Source organism: Oxyura jamaicensis, chromosome 28 (genome assembly GCF_011077185.1).
Source record: "Oxyura jamaicensis isolate SHBP4307 breed ruddy duck chromosome 28, BPBGC_Ojam_1.0, whole genome shotgun sequence".
Lineage (NCBI taxonomy): Eukaryota > Metazoa > Chordata > Aves > Anseriformes > Anatidae > Oxyura > Oxyura jamaicensis.
Genome location: NC_048920.1, coordinates 1,775,414 through 1,795,829, shown reverse-complemented (window position 1 = coordinate 1,795,829; position 20,416 = coordinate 1,775,414). Strand labels below are relative to the sequence as shown.

Here is a 20,416-nt window from a genome sequence, read left to right as displayed (position 1 = left end):
GGGGGGGGGGGGGGTTGGGGGTTGGGGAAATCCTGCCTGAACCAGCGGTGCGGTGCCCGGTGCGGCAGGGCAATGGCTGCCTCGCCTGCCGTCACCGCACGGCTTTTATTGCCAGAGCAGCTCTCGGGGGGGGGACACCGGGGAACTGGCCCTGGGACTTTGTCGGTGAGAGCGAGAGAAACAGAGACAGCTGAGTAAATACAGCCCAAATCGGCGCTTTCCTGGCCGTTCCGCCCGCCCTCCCCTCGCATGCGAAGGGCTGGGGTGTCCCTGAGGCCGGCTTGGCCTCTGCTCCAGTCCCTGCCTCTTCCATTATGTGGGAAAGTCCGAGGGGTGGTTGGGTTTCTCTGGTGGCTCCGTGCTCCGACGCGCACAAATCCCTCTTCCATCTGCCCCTGCGGCTCCCTGCTGGCGCTCGGCGACGCCTCGCTCCTCCCGGGGGGCGGCTGCTGCCCCCAGACCCTCCTTTTTTTTTTTTTTTTTTTTTTTTTTTCTCTTCCTTTTCATTTTTTACCCCTTAGGAAAAGGGGTTGGGAACATGGGGCAAATCCTTTCTGCCCCTCGTTGTTGGTTCTCGCCGGACAACAAAAGCTCCGGGGGCTGGGAGAGAAACCGCAGCTCAGCTGGAATGCAGCGAGGAGCGGAGCCAGCTCGGAGCCGTGGCAGAGTGCCGGCGCTTCGGTGTGTTTACAATAAAAAGAAAAAAAAAAAAAAAAAAAAAAGGAGAGTATTTATAATATCGGGGGCTCTTTGAATTCCTCCGAGAATTATCTGGAGCCGCGGCTTGGCGCTGAAGCGCCGGGGCGATGGGAGGTGAAAAGCGAGCGGAGGGAGGGCCCGGTGCGTTCCTCGGGCTGCGAGGTGCCAGCCCGTACCCTGATAACGCCGCCCGGCTGCCGCGGTTACTTCTCACCCCCTGGGTTGCTCCGTGCCAGGATTTAGGTCCCAACAAATTGCCGCACGAATCCCGGACGCGGCCGGGAGCGTGATTTGAAGCAGCTGGGCCCGCAGAAGCGGGGGTGCTTTTTTTGCGTGTGCTTTGCTGGAACCGTGATTTTTTGAGGGAAGTAACAAAAGTGCAGCTACTGGCTTACTTTGGGGGGGGAGGGGAGGAAAAAAAAAAACCCTAAACCCTGCTCCGGGACTGTTCCTAAAATGGCAGCGGCGTGTTCTTTGTGCCCGGGGACTGGTGTCGAGGGAGCCTGGAGCAGAGGGACCCGGTGCGAGGCACGTCGCCCTTCTCCGCTCGGTGCCGGCCGAAAGCCTCCGGGCGAGCACCGGGCTCTTGGCGGCGAGGAGGAGAAAGTTCCTGAGGCGGGTGAGACAGGACGAGCTCCAGCGGGAGCAAGAAGGCCCTGGGTGAGGAGAAACATGAGCAACTTCTCAAAAACTTCCCGGGGCACGAGGTAGGCAGCGCTCACGTAAGTCGGAGCAGCAAGCGCGCCGCGTCCCCGGAGAGCTGCTGCGCGCGGGGCTCTGCTGCCTGCTCCGCCGCATCAGCAGCGGGTTCTGGTGAGAAAAGAGCTGGAAACGGCCTCGGCTGCCCCACGTCCCCCCTGCGAGGCTTGGGGCAGAGGCAGCCCCAGCTCAGGACAGCGCTCGCTGCTCGGAGGGGAAGCGCCAGGCAGCGTGGGAGCACGAATCCCAGCCCGGAGCCGTTTTTATTTCTCCCCCCCCCCGGTTCCATCGTCCTCCTTTCTCCCAAAAGAAAGGTTTCTCCTCCTTTGCAGCCCCCGAAGACGCGGCGCTGCGCAGCTCAGGGCTTGATTCGGAGCTGGGTTCCACCCCCCCCAAGGATCTGATGTAACTTGGAAGCGTTTGGGCCGTGTAGGCTGTCAGAAACATTCTTTTAAAAAAATAGTTTTGTGCGTTCTTTGGCCTGGCTGGAGGGGAGAAGCAACGCTGAGGCTCGCTCCAAGCCGAGCTGCGCTTCGAACTGCGCTTGGAGCTCGCTCGAGAAGCCCAGGAACCGCATTTTCGACGTGAAGATGCTCTTATTGATGCGCCGGGCACCCGCAAAAAGACCGGTAATGGGGTTTTTGTTTGGAACCCATGCGTCGAACAAAGGACGTATTGACAGCGGTTCCTGAATCGCGCGATTGTTTCTGGGCGCGGCGATCGATTTCCCGAAGGTATTGAAGATGTCTGATGGCAGGGGGATTTTTCGGAGGAGCCCAACAAGTGCTCGCCGGCACAGACACACGAGGCTTCCTCCCTGGGGGCTGAGCCTGGAGCCGGGCCCAGCCGAAATCTTGCTGGCGGCCCGGCGCACGCAGAGCCCCGCTCCGGAGCTGCGCTTGCAGCGGGCAGGCTCATGCGTGTCCCGCGCTCCCAGCACCTCCTGCCTCCTTCCCGAGCTCGCCTTCCCTCCAAACATTTATTTAAAGGCTTGGGGGAACGCACGGTCCCTTCCCCCTCCCCAAAACCACGCCGGTTCGGCCTCCTGCTCGTCGCCGTCCCGCGGGGAGAGGACGATCGCAGCACGGGAAGGCGGGTGAGCCTGGCGCTGGGTGAATCCCCCTCCAGTTTTTGGGTGCTGGGGCGTGGGGAGCGGGGCAGCCCTGAGCCAGGTCTCCGAGCGCCTCCTCGCCTTGTGCAAGAGCCGGCGCCCGGCTGGAGGGAGCCAGAAGCTGCGGGACCTGCTCCTCGGGGAGCCTCGGAGCTCCGGAGCCGCGCTCTGCTTTCCAAAGCCACGGAACGAGTTCGCCTCGGTGCCACAATCCCAGCGTGGAAGCCGGGGAGGTGCCGGCCCCGCCGCCTCGGGGCACGTTTTGGGCTCTGTCCTCCCCCGGACAGCTCTGCCGATTCCTCCGTGTCAGACCCTGGTAGGCAGAGATCAGAGGGGCGAGGGGCAGGCATGGGAGCGTGGCCATAAATCTCCGTGCTCTGGGTTGTGAAGTAATTAATATTTCCCTGGCCGGGATTGGATTTGGGAAATGGGGGCTCCTGCCCCGCCGGCGTGCGCTGCTTCGCCCCGTGTCCCGAGGGTCTCTCGGAGCCGCGCGGGGAGCCGGGCAGCAGCTCTGCAGCCACCTGGATCAGGCTCGGTCCTGTTCCCCACCAGCTGGAGCCTCCCTGCGAGCCTCCGACCCCCCTGAGGGCTCTCTGCTTGTTCACGGAGAAGTTGGCCCAGCCGGGCCGCTTGCCCGAGCCCCGGCAGCCGGCTCAGGCTCTGGCTCCCGCGCGGGTTTCGTGCTCCACGGCCTCTTGGTGCCTCCCTTTGTCACGGGAGCGAGCCTCGCAGGGCGCCTCCTCACCCCCCTTCTGCAGCCTGAGCCTTTGCAGATGAGGTTTGGGGTTCTGGGCCAGAGCAGCTCAGGCCGTGAGCAGGACCTGCAGTGTTTCGGCAAGCCCCGGGGGCACTGGGAGCACTGGGAGCACCGGTTTCCAGCTGCCCCCGCGGGCTGCGGCCGCCCCGGTGCCTTCGAGGTCCGTTCCTCGGCGCTGGGGCTTGCCCGGCTCAGCCGGAGGGAGCTGGAAAGGGCAGGGAGGGGATGGGAAAGGGGCCGTGCCCGGCTGGTGGGAATGCCCCGGCTCACGCAGCCCTCCAACAACGTGTCCCGACCCAGGTTTGTTCTTTTTGGTGGCTTTCTGGGCCGGGCAGGCATCCTATCCTTCCAGGTCTCCCTATTTAAATAGCTCAGAGGCAGTTAGCTGCTCTAAGAGGACTTGGAGGCTTCTAAAGATGTTTTTTTTTTTACCTCCCCCCTCGCTCCCACCCCCGAAGGAAGCCCGCGCCGCCTGCACTCGATGCTCTTGGTGCTTTTCCGAAGTTCAGAACCTGGCTTTGCCGCGCTGCTCTGCGGGAACGGCCGCGCCTCCCGAGAGCCCTCCGCTGGGTCAGCCCCCGGCTGTGGGCAGTTACCTCCAGAAACTCTGGGGAGGGGATCGCGTGGGGAGATGCGAAGCTGGCCTGTGAAATTCAATCGATTTCACAAGGAAAGGTTAAATCCTGTTTGTTTTGCTCCTATTCAGGGCCTCCAGCTGGTGGCCGCAGGGTCGCTCCTTTCCTCTGCGCGCGAGCTCCCGCATAAAGGCCGTTTTGTCCCTCTTGTTGCGTTCCTGTTTGCGCAAGCCCCGCGAAGAGAGCGAGCCGGAGGAACAGAGGCGAGCCCGAGCCCCTTCGGGATGCGGAGCCGGTGGCGGGGAGGAGGTCTCCTGGCTCCTCTCGCGCTGTTTTGGAGTGCAAATTCGCTCTTAGCGTGTCCTGGCAAGGAGCGCCGGGATCCGGGGCTCGGCGGGAGCCAGGCTGGGCGAGGAGCGAGGCGAGGAGCCAGCCCTGCCTCGCCGGGACGAGCCCCCTGCCGCTCCGAGTGCGGGCGTCCCCGGGGGGGGGGCTGGTTGGGGGCGCCCGGCCGCGCAGTGACACGCCGCCTTTTTCTCTCCGCAGGCGCTGGGGAGGGAGAAGCAGCATGCCAGGCGGCTCGCGGCTCCAAGTTCTTGCCCTCCGGCCTCCGGGAAGCCTGCCCCTCTTTGGCTGAACCGGACCCAGATCTGTTTCTCCGCTGCATGCCCGCTCGCGAGCGCTGGATTATGTTCGTCTCCTTCTCCCTCTGCTCCATAATTTGGCTGAATCGGGGCTTCAAGCTGAGGAAAAGGGGCTGCACCTAAGCACGCCAGGCCCGGGCTCCTGAGGGCGCCGCTTCGCGCAGAGACCTCGAGAGTGCCCATGGGGGAGAGCTGCCCCTGAGGGCTCTCCTCTCCCCCCGCCCCCCAAAGCGCGCCGCCTCGCCGCTCGGAGCCGCTCTCCCCATGGCCGAGAGGATGGGCAGCGCCGACGGCTTCCAGTACCGCGCGCTCTACCCCTACCGCAAGGAGCGCGAGGAGGACATTGACCTGGTGCCCGGCGACATCCTGGTGGTCAGCAAGGGGGCCCTGCAAGCCTTGGGCTTCAAGGACGGGGACGAGCAGAACCCCAACCAGATCGGGTGGATCCTGGGCGTCAACGAGCGGACCAAGCAGAAGGGCGACTTCCCCGGCACCTACGTGGAGTACGTGGGGCCCGTGAAGATCTCGGTCCCTTCGCACCGGCCCCGAGTGCAGAGACCCCTGCCCGCGACACCGGGGGCCGGCGGCTGCCGGCTGCAGGAGGCTCCGGAGCAAGGTAAGCCCTGCCACACGCCTCCTGCGCCGCCCGGGAGCTGAGCAGCTCGGGTTTTGCGCGCTCACGCTCAGCCCTCACCAAAGGGCAAGCTTTTTGTTCCTCCCCTGCACTGATCTCCTTCTCGGGGCAAGCCTCGTCCCACTGTAACCTCTCCGAGATCCTTCTCCAGCCCACGACCAGCCGGATGGATCCCTGGGACCCCTCTCCCTGCCCCACCGAGGATTTTCCCCTCTCCCTTCCCTCAAGGAAAAAGCCCTGACCTCTCCCTCCCGCCTCCCTGCCTCTGCCTCCGCGGCGCCCGGGGCGTCGCTCCCTGCCAAGCGCCGCTCGGCCCCGCTGCGGCGCACAATTCCTCCTCTCTGGGCAAGAGGAGAAAAGTCAGGGTCAAAGAGAGGAGTTCCCAGAACCCAGCTAATTGCTCGCCTGCCTGGCACCGCTCCCCGTCGGCGGGTGGTGGGGCCGGGGGTGGGCAGGGCACGGGCACCTGGGGCAGCAGCGGGGCGCAGCCGGGCTTGGCACGGCTCCGTCAGGCGAGCTCCCGGCCCCGGCGCTGCCCGGGGAGCTGCATCCCTTGTTTTTTTTTTGCCTTTTTCTTTTATTTTTGTCCCATCAGGCGCTGTACGGATTCCTCTCTGGGGTCCTGAAGGGTGGAAAGGAGCACCAGGCGGGGTGCCGGGGCTGGGTGTCTCGCTGCTCCTGCACCCGTCGGGGTTGGGGACATCACGGGGTGGGAACGGGGCCAGGGGTTGGCAGCGGGAGCCGCTGACCGGAGTCACCCCGCTCCCAAGCTGCCCGCCCAAGGCTCGGCTCCTCTCGGCAGCCCGGCGCACGCTGCGCGGTGCCGTGTCGGCCCTGGCTGCGCCCAGCCCTGCGCTCCCTCGGGGGCTGCGTTTGTGCCTCCGCGGGGCTCCCGAGGTGCGTCCGGGTGCTCACAGCTGCCCCGGGTGCAGGGCTGGGGGCCGACAGCCCTGCGGCGTGGAGGAGGATCCGTGCCAAAGCTCCTGGCACGTGGAGAAGACGCGCTTGGAAAAGAAACCCGAAAGCCGGCCAGACTGCGTCCTGCCCCGGGCCAGAGCGGCGTGAGGGCCAGGTACCAGGGGGTGCCAGCAGCATCCCCCCTCCCCCTCTGTGGGGACACCCCCACGGCCGCCTGGGACCCTCGGGGCTGCGATTCAAACACCCGAGGCCGTTTTACACGCGGGCCGTCGCCGTGCTGGTGGGGCGAGCATTTTAATTATTTAATTTATATATTTTTTTGCAACGCTGTACAGAAGCCGAGCCCGGGTTAGTTCTTTGCCGTCTGCCTGCCCCGCTGGGGTGAGGCCTGCCTGGGAGGCGCACAGACGGCTCCTGGCTGCCCCCCGCTCCGCTCGCGGCCTCCTCAATTTCTGCCCCGCTCCTTCCCGGGGCTGTCCTGGCCGCCAGTCATCCCTCACCCCCTCTGCCACGCACGGTGCACGGCCCCGAGGAAGAGCAGCGAGGCCCGGCGCCCTGCGAGGCTCAATCTCGGAGCCGCTGGCGTTTGCCTTCACCTTCCGTGGAAAATGCAGCTCGGAAAGATTTCCGCAGCCGCCCCGGCCGTGCTCTGAGTGCCCTCGTTCCCTCGGCCCCGCCCGGAGCACGGCGGGCTCAGGACCCGCTGCCGGCCGCGGCGTGTGCCCGGTGAAATCGCGGGCCGCTGCCTGCTGAAGCGGCACATTCCCGGCCGGGCCACGTGGGGAGCGCAGCTTTTACTTCTCTGACTTCTCCCTTTCCTGAGGGGTCAGGCCCGGAGCTGCCAGCCCTGCGTGGCTCAGCCCCAACCAGCCCCCTGCAGGGCACCGTCCTGCCCCGGGGACGGGGGTAACTGTGCACAGCCCTGCTGCGGTGTGGGGTCATCCGGCAGCAGCCTGGGTCCTTGCCGAGCCGTTCCTTTCTCTGCAGCGCTGCCTCGAGCTGTTTTGTCCCCCCCTGCTGAGGCCGTGGGGGCCGGAGGCTCAGCTGGGCACCGACCTGCAGCTTGCCACGAGCCCACAGGGGCAAGCTGGGGTCACGGCCGTGACACCAGGGCCGTGCTTCACACCAGGGAGCAGCTTCTGGCCCTGCCTCGGCAGAGCTGGCCGTGCTGGGCGCCCTCACGGACCGCCGACTTCCCCCTGCTGCCCTGCCTGGTGCTCAGCACGGAGCGGGGCCGAGCCCGGCGCTTGCTCTTGCTCCCCGCTGGCAGCCTCGCGGCCGGGCGTGCGCGCTCCTGCCCCGGCGTGCGTCACCCTGAGCGCAGGGAAGGGTGCCCGGGGCCCTGCCGAGCCAGCCCCGAAGCCACCGCGCCGCAGCACGTAGGCTCCCCGCGTTGGCAGCTCCTCTGCCCGGCCCCGTGATCGAGCTGCAGCTCTCCCAGCTCCGGCTCCAGCTCACCGAGAGGCGCCTCGGGCGCAGCAGCAGCAGCAGCCGTGCCGGGCGGCGTGCCGCAGCCCTTCCCACGCTGCCCCGACCCCTTTACAGAGCCGAGGCGGCGCTGAAACGCCGCTGCTCCACGCGGGGCCGTGCCCTGGGTACCCGTGGGGAGGGTTTGGGAGCGCTCTGCTGCGGTGGCGAGGCCTGGTGGGGCTCGGGCACTTTGGAATCGCCGCCTGCCCACAGCTCCCCCCGCCGAGGGGCAGCCGGGTCCCGTGCCGCGGGCTGCCCGCGCCCTGTAACAGCTTGCACGGAGGAGGCTGTGGGCTAGCGGGGAGGGGGAGGCAGCGAGAGGGCTGGTTTCCATGTTCAACGAGCAATCAAGGGCAGGAATTTGCTGACGCAGCTCTCCGTCTGAATCGCTGCATTAATCACAGCTCACCGCCGCCAGCCAGCTCCCCGGCCGCGCTGCTCCGCCAGCCCCGTGCCGCGTCCTGTCCCGGGCAGAGGCTGAGCCTGGCCGGAGCTCCGGAGCCCGAGTAACCCCTGCGGTGCCTGCCCGGGTGTCCCTGGTCCCCGGGGCGCTCAGGGAGGTAAACCGTGCTCTGCAGAAAGCAGCAGGGATCCCTCAACGTGTGTGCACCCCGCTGTGCTCCGTGGGGCTCCGAGCGGGGCTGTGTGGGTTTTGGGGCCAGCTCGCAGGCTCCCTGCGGTGTTTGTGGGGCTGTGGCTGGCAGCAGGGGCCGGGCTTTCCCCGCTCGGGGCTGCCACTGCTGGGAGCAGCGTTGGTTGTTTCCATCCCTGGATCTGCTGCAAACCATCTGCTGCGGGCCGAGCTGGCTCTGACGCCTCGTCTCTCTCTCTCCCTCCTCCCCAGGGTCTCCTCTCCCCGACCTGCAGGAGCAGTTCAGTCCCCCGGAGATCGCGCCGCCGCTGCTGGCGAAGCTGGTGGAAGCTATCGAGAAGAAAGGTAAGGGCCCGAAACCCGCGGCGAGGACGGGGGGAAGGCAGCTGCTGTGAAAAGCTGCTGGTGTTGGACCGAGCTCGGTGGGACACGCGGGACGCAGCTGCCTGCAGGAGGGGGGCACTCTGCTCCTCCCCGGCCTCAAATTCTGGTCCCCAGGGTCCGGCCTGACCCCGCTGTGCCGTCCCGATCCCAATTGCTCGTGCTGCGGTGCTGAGCAGGCTCTCTCGGGGGCTGCAGAGAGGAGCCCCCCCCAAAAAAAAACCCATGCCGTGACCCCCCGGAGCTGCAGCGGGGTGTCCGGGGGGGCAAGGGGGGGCTGTGGCAGCATCTGCGGGCGCGCTGTGGGAGCCAGCTGCCCTGGACGCCGTCCCGGCCTCGTTAGCCGCGCTGCGGCCCTGGTCCAGCCGGGCTGGCACCGGGCTGGCTCCGAAACAGCGCGTGCGAGCTGCGGGGCTCGCATCTAACAGCAGCGTCCTCGCTTCCGCAGGGTTAGACAGCGAGATGTTGTACAGGACATCTGGCTCCGAACTGAGGCAAGCGCTGAGAACCGGTAAGAACCAGCTCTTCGCGGCGAGGAGGCGAATGGGCTCAGATGGAGGAGATTAGGGGGATGTGACAGCGCCAGCGCTAATGCAATCCAGGCCGGGCTCGCCTGTCCCCGGCAGTTCCTGACTGCCGGCACGCTGCCTGCGGGGCTGGGCCTGTCCCGGCCTGCCCCGGCCCCTATTTTTGCGTGCTGGGGACGGGACGGGATGGGACGGGGGGATTCCTGCCGGGGCCAAGGGACACAGTGCCAGCCGGGAGGTTCGCAGCCCAGCAAACCCCCACGCTTGCGTCCTGCCGTCTCTTCGGGGCGCCCTGCCCTCGGGGAGCTCCGGCGACAGGCTGCTGGAGGCTTCTCTGGCTCTGTCACGCCACTAACGAGCATGGGAGGATCTCAGAGCTCGGCTTGGTGGCTGGAGCCGTGGCTCCGCTGTGCCTGCGGCTGATGGCTCCGCCGGGGAGCCCTGGGAGCCGTCTGCCTCTCGGCTGGGCCTCTTCCAGCACCACGCTGCCTTGTCCGCTTCCGCAGGCGCTCCTCACGAACCCAAGCTGAGCCGTGCTGTCAGCTCTGGCCGCAGGCGTTGTGTGCTGTCCTGATAGCCTGTGCCTCGCGGTCATGGGGCAGCACGGGTCGGGGGAGACATTTTCCCCACGTTTTCCCACTGTGTGGCTGGTCGTCTCTCTCCCCCTCCACGCGCCTCTCTAACAGCAGCAAGGAACAAAGCTCTCACCCGCAAAAAGGTGCGGGCACCCAGAATCGCCTCTACCCCCTCCTGGGGGAGCCTGAGCCAGCGCGTTGTGGGGAGATGGGCACGCCAAGGAGGTCTTTGTCGCGTGGGCTGCGTGGCTCCGAGAGCTCCCCTGTGGTTCCCATGGGCCGCGTCCCAGCCCCGCTGGCTGCACTGGGGGGGGACTGCGGCGAGCGTGGGTTTGCGTCTCCCGCAGGAGCAGAGGTTGCAGCAAGTTGAGAGCGGGGCCGTTTGTGCTGATCCCCAAAGCCCTGGGGTTTTGTGGCCGCTTTGTGGTCTGAACCAGGTGCCTGGCTTCACCGTGCTGACCCCACCACCACTTGCTGCGCTCCTGCTGTGGTGCAGGATGGGTGCGTGGGGTGCTGGCAGCACCGGGGGTCTGCGCCCACCACCCATGGGAAATCTCTGCCCCGGCAGATTGGAGCCTGGGCGACCTGGAGCCCTTCGACGTGCACTCCCTGGGCGAGGCGCTGCGCGGCTACCTGCAGGACCTGCCCTCCCCCGTGGTGCCCGTGTCGGTGCACGGAGACATCCTTCGCGTCCTGCAGGGTAAGGGCCTCCTCCCCGGCCACGCTTGGGAACGGGGAGGCGGGTGGGATGGATGCGTTTGGGTTATCAAAACGGGTCCTGTCCCTGTGGGGTCCGTCACACGGCCTCTGTGGCTGACAGCGCTCCCACACCGCGGCTGCCAACGCGTGGAACGCGGTGCTGGCTGTCCCGGCCCCTTCCATCGTGTCTTGCTTCTCTCCCCAGAGGTTCCCCAGCCGGAGAATTGCCGGAAACAGCTGCTGCTGGCCCTGGAGCCGCCTGCGGTCCCGCTCCAGAACACGCTCACCCTGCAGTTCCTGCTCCGGCATCTGGGGAAGGTATCACAGCAGGCTGAGAGCAACAACCTCCACCCTCGGGCCCTGGGAGAGATCTTCGGCCCCCTTCTCCTCCGGCTGCCTGGCGCCAGGTACGTGAGGCTCTCGGGTCCCTGCCGCCTGCCCCGTGACGGTCGCTTTGCCTGCCAGGACGAGGAGCCCAGGCTGTAAGAGCATGTCTGCCCGCAGCCCTGGCCTTGCTGCACGTGGGATTAAACTGCTGGCAGCACGCAGCGGTGGGGCTCCAGGCCAGGGCAGAGCCCTTGCTTCTGTGTCAGCCTCTGCTCCGGCAGCTGGGCTGTGCGGGGATGAGCAGCTGACCCCGGGGGGGCACAGAGCGGTGCCAAATTCTCCCCTGCGACTGCTGATCTCACCGGTTCCTCTCTTCCCCGCAGCCCAGAGCTGAGCCCTGACTTCTCCGTGCTTTTTCTGGAGATGCTTCTGCAGCTGAAGGAGCTGGAGCCGGAACAGTTGCCTCCAGGTACCGTCCCCGGTGGCTGAAACGCCCCCTTGGGGCCCGAGGCGCTGGCATTTGTGCTCCGTGGGTGTGGATTCTGCCTCCACGAGCAGATTGCCGAGGGACATTTCTGTAGCCCAGCTGTGCTCGGATGCCTCCTCGAGGTGCTAATCTGCTGCTGTGGATGTGCCTGGAGCAGCTCCTGGCAGCGCAGCAGCCGAGTGGGGCTTCTCAGGACAGTCACCGCGGGGAGAGGGGGGACTCGGAGCTCCAAGGGGGGGGAGCTGGGACTTGGGGCCAGCCCTTTTTCAACCCTCAACCCTGTTTCTCTTACAGCGTTGCCTCCAAAGCCACCTAAGCCAAAGCCCAGCGCCGCCAGCCTGGCCAACGGGAACAGCGTGCCCTTGCAGGACGCCGAGTGGTACTGGGGTGACATTTCCCGGTAAGGGGGTGGCCGGCAGCTCCAGTTTGTGCGTCCGCTCTGTCGGGTTCAGGGCAGCTCTGGCTGCACCTCGCAGGCCGTGACAATCATCCCTGTCCCTCGCAGGGAGGAAGTGAACGAGAAGCTGCGGGACACGCCGGACGGCACCTTCCTGGTGCGGGATGCTTCCAGCAAGATCCAGGGCGAGTACACGCTCACGCTCAGGTAGGGCACCGGGATCTCGACACGCGTCCCCGTGCTTGTGGCGGCTGGGACATCGGGCCGGCACAAGAGACACATCCAGGCTGGTGCGGGGCGCTGCGGTGGCGATGACCGCCCTCTGCTCTCCCCTCCCCTCTGCAGGAAAGGAGGCAATAACAAGCTGATCAAGATCTTTCACCGGGAAGGGAAGTACGGCTTCTCGGAGCCCCTGACTTTCGGCTCGGTGGTGGAGCTCATCACCCATTACCGGCACGAGTCGCTCGCCCAGTACAACGCCAAGCTGGACACGCGGCTCCTCTACCCCATCTCCAAGTACCAGCAGGTGAGGTGCTGCAGGGACAGCCCGAGCCAGGGGCGTCCATCATCCTGGCCCTCTGGTAGATGCAGCGCCTCTTCCCCGTGCTGCTTTGTGGGGCGCCCTGCAGGGCTGGTGGGCTTTTGTGGGGCCGGTTGCCTTGCAGGGGGGGCTGCCGTAGGGCAGGAGCGGGTCCTGACTGAGGCTGTGTGTACGGCAGGACCAGGTGGTGAAAGAGGACAGCGTGGAAGCCGTGGGAGAGCAGCTGAAAGTCTATCACCAGCAGTACCAGGACAAGAGCTGGGAGTACGACCTGCTGTACGAGGAGTACACGCGCACGTCCCAGGTACGCGTCCCCGGGGGCTGCCCCAGGGGGCACACACTGGGCACAGAGAGCAGAGGGCGGGCACCCACTGCCCCATTTGTCTGCTCCTGGGTTTCAGGGGGCTCCTCAGAGAACGGGCCTTGAAGTGGGGGATATTTTGACTGCACCGGGGACAGTGCTGGATTAGGAGGGGGGTGGGAAGGGGCTGCGGATGGGCAGAAGCCTGCCCAAATCCTCGCCACTTCCTCAGCTCTCCCCTCTCTCCAATTCAGGAGCTGCAGATGAAGAGGACGGCAATCGAGGCCTTCAACGAGACGATCAAGATCTTCGAGGAGCAGTGCCAGACGCAGGAGAAGTGCAGCAAGGAGTACATCGAGCGCTTCCGGCGGGAGGGCAACGAGAAGGAGGTGCAGCGGTGAGGAACCGGGGGCGGCGGTGACCTGCCCTGCCCGGGGAAGGGCTCCTGGGGCTGGAAGGATCAGCGGAGCTCGGGGCAGAGCTGAGGCATGCGCAGTCCTCGTCGCTCCAGCCGCCTGCTGCGGGCGGGAGCTGGCAGGCTGCCTCCTCCGCCTCCCCCACCTTGGCTCACAGCCGAATTCTCCCCCTTCTCCTCCTCCCAGGATCCTGATGAACTCGGAGAAGCTCAAATCTCGCATCACGGAGATTCATGACAGCAAGATGAAGCTGGAGCAGGACCTGAAGAAACAGGCCTCGGAAAACCGGGAGATCGACAAGCGCATGAACAGCCTCAAGCCAGACCTCATGCAGCTGCGCAAACTGCGGGACCAGTACTTGGTGTAGGTAGCTCCTTCCCCCGCAGAGGGCTGGCAGAGGGGCCCTGCTCCCCCTCCAGCCCGGCCCAGGAGCCATCCAGCTGGCTCCTCGAGGGCTTTGAGGCTCGCTGGACCGGCTTGCAGGGCTGCTGCGTGCAGCAGCGAGGAGCCCCGCAGCGCGCAGCTTCAGGGAATGGCGGCTTCTCAAAGGGGGAGGCTGCTGCCCTCTGGCGATGGCTGCCTGAGCGCTGCCTGGCCTGGGCTCGCTGCCTCTCCTGAGCTCTGCCTCTCCTTCCCCAGGTGGCTGACGCAGAAGGGTGCCCGGCAGAAGAAAATCAACGAGTGGCTGGGCATCAAGAATGAGACAGAGGAGTGAGTGTCCCCCCTCGCGTGTCGGGGGGGTGTGGGGGGGCTGTTCCAGAGCCTCGGGCAAGTCCCATCATGATGAATTCCCTGCTGGAAGGCGTGCTGGCAGCTAGGGGTGGGAGGGAAGATGTTGGGGGGCCACGTGCCCGAAGCGAGGGGCCCTGACACCCCGCGTGTGCTCGATTGCAGTCAGTACTCCATGATGGATGACGAGGAGGAGCTGCCTCACCACGAGGAGCGGACGTGGTACGTGGGGAAGATCAACCGCCTGCAGGCCGAGGAGATGCTGTGCGGCAAGCGGGACGGCACCTTCCTGATCCGCGAGAGCAGCCAGAAGGGGTGCTACGCCTGCTCCGTGGTGTGAGTACCTCCGTGCGGCCGGGGCTGCCGCCTCCACTCTGTGTGACACGTGGGGCAGAGAGAGACGTGGCGGGACGGGGCCGGCACCGGCTGCGCTCCCGTGTCGCTCTGCCCTTCTCCAGCCAGATGCTGGAGGCTGGCGGAGGCGTCAGCTGGCAGGCTGGGCTTCCCCGAGGTCTCCCGTCTGCCTCAGCTCCTCGTGCCAGGGCCAGACGTAGCTTTGGGCTGCTCCTGCTTGTGCTCTCCTAGCCAGGTTCCTCGCTCGCCGCTAACCCCCGCTCCCTTCTCTCCCTGGCAGGGTGGATGGTGACACCAAGCACTGCGTCATCTACAAGACGGCGTCTGGCTACGGCTTCGCGGAGCCCTACAACCTCTACGCCTCCCTCAAGGACCTGGTCTTGCACTACAAGCACACGTCCCTGGTGCAGCACAATGACTCCCTGAATGTCACGCTGGCTCACCCGGTCCTTTCCCAGCCGCCTGCCAGATGAGCAGCCCGTGCACAACACAACAGCTGCCTTCAGCTTCTTCCCCAGGGCACTGCTTTCTGGCTCTGGACTCTTGCACCCTGTATAGTTGAGTCTCTGTGCTCCTGCCCCTCCAGAGCCTCCGAGATGTCTGTGACCGTTCCTGGTGTCCCTTTTTGGTCAGTAGCTGAAACCCGTGTTGGCTGACGGGACAAAAAGGCTGGGCCGTTGACTCCCAGTGGGCTCCAGTCCTTAGGAGGTGGGATCCAGTTGTAATTGAATCGCTGTGGGCGAGCACAGCCCTTCCCCTTCCCCGACAAACAGGTCAGACCCCTTCTTGCTGGCAGGTTGCCCCGCTACGCATCACCGTAGAGCTAGATCCCCGTTCCCCTGCGCTGGGGTGCGGGTCACTGCCCCGGCCGAGCGGCCGCTGGCGCTGCTCTGGGCGAGGGGCTCCCTGCCCGGACGCTGGAGAAGGCAGAGGAGGAGCCTCCCTCTGCCGAGCGCACGCGTCCTCCGCTCTCACTTCCCTCGGTGACTTCGCGGGCTGGGGTGGGAGCTGGTGTCTGGTACGAGGGCTGCTGCTCTTTTGTGCAGAGACTCATTTCAGAAAGAGAAACCCACGTCCCCCGTGGGGCGGCGGGCGTGCCGGGGAGGGAGGCTTTGTGGCCGAGGTCCCTGCTCCGTGCTGTGCCCCTTCTGTCTTGTTCCCTGGTGTCATAGCCACCTCCATTGCTGCCTGGGGAGGACCCGGCCAGCGACGAATCTCTCACCTTAGTTGTGCCAGCTAAGCTGTGAAACCCCCGTTGGTACCTGCGTCTTTCCCGGCAGAATCCGGGGGGCGCGCAGCTCTTTGTTCCTGGTTGTCTTTGGTGATTCTCTGCGAGCGTAACCCGCCGAAGCTAACTGTAGCTCTGTAAATACGGTTCTTTTTGTAATCAGCTGCTTACCTAGTACCGGCCTGTGCCGAGCTCCCACTACGACCCCGCAAGCCCGTGGGCAGCGGCCGGCCGGGCTGCTGCAGCCTCGGGTCCTGCCAGCCTGGAGCAGGAGGGGGCTGGAGCCCGACGCACACTACGAGCCCGACGCAAAATGAAGGACCTCTCCGCTGCACGGTATCTCCGCTGGGCCCAGGGCCTTAGCACGTAGAAATGTATCCACACGGTGTCGAACTGTGTACGCAAAGCACTTCTATTCGTGAGTACTGTATGGGGACCGGGGGGGGGGGGGGGTGCCCCTCGCAGCTGGCTGGCACGGGCAGGGCTTGTGGCGTCCGTGCAGAAAACGCTGAGCGCGGAGGGGATAACAGGAGGTGCGGGGTGGCCCCGGCGGGGCTTTAAAAGCTGCACCCGAGCCCGTGAGCTGAGGCCGCCGTGGTGGTTTTTGCTTTACGGGGTTATCCTGTCTGCCTGCATTGAGGAAAGCGTTGGTCGTCCTCTTGATTTGCCTGAGAGGCTCTTCCCCTCCCCTTCCCGAGAGCTCCGGAAGGGCTGGGGGATGCCGGAGGCTTTGCTGCTTCTGCTTTGCCTTGCGGCTCGCTCCTGCACGCTCGGTGCCGGAGCACGGTGCGTTCGCGTGTGCTGTGCCCGCGTCCCGTCCTCCGCGCACCGCCTGCAGCAGGGCCTGCCCTGATCCTCTCGCTCGCTCTCCTTCTTCCCCCGGTCACCTCCGCTGCTCGCAAAGGTCCGGGAGGGTTCCCAGATCCTTTTGGATCCTTTGGGGTCTGGGGTTGTTGGAGCAAACGTCACGTTCCCCTTGTCTGTGGCAGCTCTCCTGCGCTCAGCTGTGCAGACCCCGTTCCCTGCTCTGCGTGCCCTATTTTGGGGTTCCCCTCTTTGGTCAGTGTTCGGTGCTATCGCTCGGGGGATCGCTTGGCAAAAGCCATCGGTGGCAGTTAAGGGAAGGGTTTGGGCTCAGACACACGAGATCGGGGCAGGTGGGAGCAGGGCCGGCAGCCCCCGCGCTCGGAGCGCAGACACGGAGCCCTCCCAGGGGCTGTGGGGTGCTGGGACACCCCAAAGCCTTGGGCCGGGCTCCTGCCCTGCGGGGTGGGCTGCAGGCAGTGGCTCCCCCGGCCCCTCGGCCCCCCACAACCCCACCTAGGCGAGCTCAGGGCCGGTCCCACGCCAGCCACCGCGTCCGGGAGTCCGCGTCTCGGCGCTTCCCCTGGGCTTTGCTGGCCGAGGAAATTCCAGCTTCCCGTGACAGCGTTGGGATTTTTCTCTTACCCTCCTGGCCAAATTTCTGCTTGTCCCCACGCTGTCCCTTCCTGCCCCCAGCCGCAGCCACGGGAGCGTGGGCAGCTCAGTGTCAGCTCAGCAGGGCCGTGGTGGCCCCGCTGCGTCTTCCAGCGCCGCCGTCCCTCTGCCCGCCGCGGGGCTGGCCCCAGCAGGGCCGTGCTCGTGGTCTTGCGTGCAACGAGGAGGAACAGGCCCTTCCCCACGGGCTGCCGTTTCCCCGACAGTGCTCGACTCGGCTCTCAGAGCCGCTGCTTTGCCCCCCCTGTCCCTCTCGGGTGGAAGGACCAAGCCCCGAGCTCCCTGTGGCGCAGCTCCCCCGGAATAAGCTACTTTGTGAATTGTCTTTTGATGCTTTCGCTCGTGCTGTCCGCGCCTCCGGGTTAACCAGGTAGTGATGTGTTTTTGAGGCCCTGGGCTGTGCTTTGCTGCTTGTCACCCGCATGTCCCCCACCCAACCGCGTGCCCACGTCCCATGGGTGCACCGCGGCCGTCCCTGCTCCTCGGGGCACAGCTCGGCCCTTCGAGGGGACGAGGGCGGCCCCCAGCATCCCGGCGAGGTCCCGAGAAACGCGTCCAGCCCCTCCTGCTTCGGGTCGGCTCGTGTTGCTCCGAGCTCCCCGCCATCACCCCGAGGGCTCTCGTGTCACCGGAGAGTGGCCGGAGGTGGCACGGGCGTCCCCCACCGCTTTGTGCTCGGAGAGGACGTGGCGGCTGCGTGAGCGCTACGGAGATTTTAGTTCTTAGGTATATGCAATAATAAATACTCTAACTTGCCACTTCAGCTGTTCGTTACCAGCAGTAGTTCTCTATGCTCTTTCTGTTGATGTTTACTAATGGAAACCCAGTATTTGTTACTGTAAGGATTTTTGTACGGTACTTCAAAAAAGGAAAAAAAAAGGAAAAAAAAAAAAAACAAAACAAACAGAAATAAAACAGAATTAATGACGTGGCTGCGGGCATTTCTTTGCGGGGGGCAGAGGTCCCCCAGGGGACCAGAGGCAGGAAAGGGCAGATGTGGCAGCCGAGCCCAAAGGGGCAAGAACCGTCCGGAAACGCCTGGCTGCAACCAGCAGGGGAAGTACCAGCTTCCTCCTCCTGGGCCCCACGGCTGCCGCCTCCGCCCCCAAAACCGAGCCCAGGGATGGGTTTGGGCAGCACCCACGGCCCCGGTGCGGAGCCACAGGGGCTGGGGGGTGCCTGGTGGGGGCTCAGAGCACGGCCAGGGCTGCCCCCAGCTGCTTGGGACGCGCCAAGCCCCGCAGCCTCCGCGCCGCTCGGGGTTGAATTTCAGCCCGGGACCTGTTGCAACCGGCCCGTGCGCGGAGAAACAACAACGCCAGCGGGGCTGGGCTGGGCGGCTGCACCCCAAATCCTAAATGTTCAGGGTCTGCGCCCTCACCCCGCGACGCTGACCCTTGGCACATGCAGCGGGGCAGCGAGGACAAGGGTCCGGAGCCGTGGCCCCGCGCGTGAGTCAGCAGCGGCGGCGTCACATGAGGAGGAGGGCGAGTGGGGCAGGAAGGGTGCGTGGAGGCGGGCGCAGCCGAGCTTTAAAAGTGCTCCCGGGGACGGGCTCGCCTCTGCGCTGGCTCCCGGCCACCCCGCCGTCCCCATGGCCTCCGCGCTGCCGCTGGCCCTGCTGGCCCTGCTGGCCCCGGGGCTGGCGGTGGCCCTGCCCGGCTGTGACTACCCGGCCCACCTCTGGTGCAGCTCGCGGGAGATCGCCGTCGCCTGCCAGGTCAGAGCCACGGGGCTGGTGCCAGGGCTGCCACCCCCCGGCTGCGGTGACAGCCCCGCGCGGGGGGACACATCCCACCGAAACGGCACGCACGGGAGCCTCTGCACCTGCTGGTGCTGAGCGGGGCTGGGACTGGGTTGTGCGGGATCACGGCTGTGTTGTGTCAGTACCCGGTGCCTGAGCTGGCTCCAAGCATCCCTTTAGCACGGCGCAGGGATGCTCGGGGTCCCCGCATCCAGCTGGCCCCGTGGCACTCCCTGACATCCCCGGGGTAGAGTCGTGCTGCAGCCGGACCTCGATCCGTCCCCGCGCTTTGTTGCCACTTCTCCTTTTTCAGCACGAACCAGCTTTTCAGGATATTCTAAAAATGAATTGCCGGACGGTGAGACCGCTGCGATGGCGGGGCTGGCAGCACCCCGTGAGCCCAGACGGGCTGCAGCCCACCCGGCGGTGGGTGCTGTGCTCCCGCCTGGGCAAGTCCTGGCCCCGTCGGCTGCACTTTTCCTTGAAATACACTGGGGAAGTTTCAGTGGAAAGCCCCAGTGCCGGCAGCACGTGTAATCCTGCAGCCGCAGGAGGCCCCCAACCTCTCTCACTTCCCTCCCAGCCCCGAGGACAGCATGCACAGCCCCTTCTTGCCCCCATCCCAGCACCTTTACCCCATCCCATGCTCACACAGACGGCTGCGGCCTCACCCCGCTGCAGCCCCCTGTACCCCAAAACCTCCTGCACGCAGGCGGAGAGCCGCTGCGCCAACCTCTCGCACCCCGAGGCTCCTCCCGTGGAGCTGACCCTGTACTACGAGAGCTTGTGCCCGGCATGCCGCAGCTTCCTGGTCACGCAGCTCTTCACCACCTGGCTGCTGCTGCCCGACGACACCATGAACATCACGCTGGTGCCGTACGGCAACGCGCAGGTAGGAGCCGGCGCGGCCCCGGGCCGTGCCCATGCCGCTGGTGCTGCCGGCCCCGCTCAGACCGGTTCGTCCCGCAGGAGAAGAAGGTCGGCGGCAAGTGGCAGTTCCAGTGCCAGCACGGCTCGGAGGAGTGTTTGGGCAACATGATCCAGGTGAGCCGCGTTGTCCCCGTCCTCATCCTCGTGCTGCGAGCACCGGGGGGGCGGGGGGGGGGACACGACGGACCCTCACCGCTGCCCCCTGTCCCCGCAGGCCTGCCTGATGCACGAGGCCGAGAACTTCACCACCTACTTCCCCGTCATCTTCTGCATGGAGTCGGGCAGCTCCGCCACCAAAAACCTGGAGGCCGTACGTCCCCGTCCCCGTCCCCCCGCCACGGGGCCGCCCCCGCCGTGCTGACCCGTGCCCCCCTCCCGGGCAGTGCCTGCAGGTCTACGCCCCGCAGCTGGACGCGAGGCGCGTCGCCGCCTGCGTGCACGGGGACCTGGGGACCGCGCTGATGCACCGCAACGCCCAGCTGACGGAGGCGCTCGACCCGCCGCACCAATACGTCCCCTGGATCGTCGTCAACGGGGTAAGGGGGGGTTCGGGGGCGCTGGGGGGGGTCCATGAGGAGCCCGTTGTGACGAGCCCCCCGCCCCGGTGTCCTGCAGAAGCACACGGACGAGCTGCAGGAGGAGGCGCAGCGCTCGCTGCTGAGGCTGGTGTGCCAGCTCTACCAGGTGGGACGGGGACGTGAGGGTGCTGGGGGGGGGGTTCGGGGACGTGCCCCCCGCCCTGCCGGCACTACCGGCCGCTCTGTGGCAGGGAGAGAAGCCCGAGGGCTGCCAGAGCGCCGCGGCACCGAAGCCCCGGGCGGTCTGCAAGCGCTGAGACACGGCGGACGTGGGCGGCTGGGAGCGTCGAGATGCAAGCGGAGAATAAAGAGAAATGTGTTGTGGAACGAGGAAAGCCTCCGGAGTGATGTGTTGGACGGGGAAAGGGCTGGGGGCTGGGGACGAGGCTCTGGGGACAACACGGGGCCATTGGGGACTCTGCCTCGCTGCGTGTCATGGCGGCCGCCTGCTCCCCTGTACGTGTCATGGCGGCCGCCTGTGCTTCTGTACGTGTCATGGCGGCCGCCTGTGATTCTCCGTACGTATCATGGCGCCCCCCTGCGCCCCTGGACGTGTCATGGCGGCCGCCGGAAGCGGAAGTCGTCCGTCCCTGGACGCGTCCCCCTCCCCCCCCCCCCCCC

At 66.1% G+C, this 20,416-nt stretch overlaps 2 protein-coding genes across 2 annotated transcripts; both read left to right on the top strand.

Annotated features, from left to right (window-relative positions):
* The first annotated feature begins 4,718 nt into the window (after positions 1-4,718).
* PIK3R2 (phosphoinositide-3-kinase regulatory subunit 2) lies at positions 4,719-15,473 on the top strand. Its single transcript, XM_035348016.1, has 15 exons — positions 4,719-5,104; positions 8,355-8,447; positions 8,932-8,994; positions 10,154-10,285; positions 10,490-10,691; positions 10,995-11,080; positions 11,393-11,498; positions 11,604-11,702; positions 11,841-12,021; positions 12,215-12,340; positions 12,592-12,734; positions 12,940-13,116; positions 13,393-13,464; positions 13,648-13,818; positions 14,117-15,473. The coding sequence occupies exons 1-15, from the start codon at positions 4,753-4,755 to the stop codon at positions 14,307-14,309; spliced, it is 2,196 nt and encodes a 731-aa protein (XP_035203907.1). The 5' UTR covers positions 4,719-4,752; the 3' UTR covers positions 14,310-15,473.
* A 2,205-nt stretch (positions 15,474-17,678) lies between these two features.
* IFI30 (IFI30 lysosomal thiol reductase) lies at positions 17,679-20,130 on the top strand. Its single transcript, XM_035348386.1, has 7 exons — positions 17,679-18,263; positions 19,000-19,179; positions 19,257-19,331; positions 19,432-19,527; positions 19,601-19,753; positions 19,833-19,901; positions 19,987-20,130. Exons 1-7 carry the CDS (start codon positions 18,138-18,140, stop codon positions 20,050-20,052), a joined length of 765 nt encoding a protein of 254 aa, XP_035204277.1. The 5' UTR covers positions 17,679-18,137; the 3' UTR covers positions 20,053-20,130.
* The last annotated feature ends 286 nt before the right edge of the window (positions 20,131-20,416 follow it).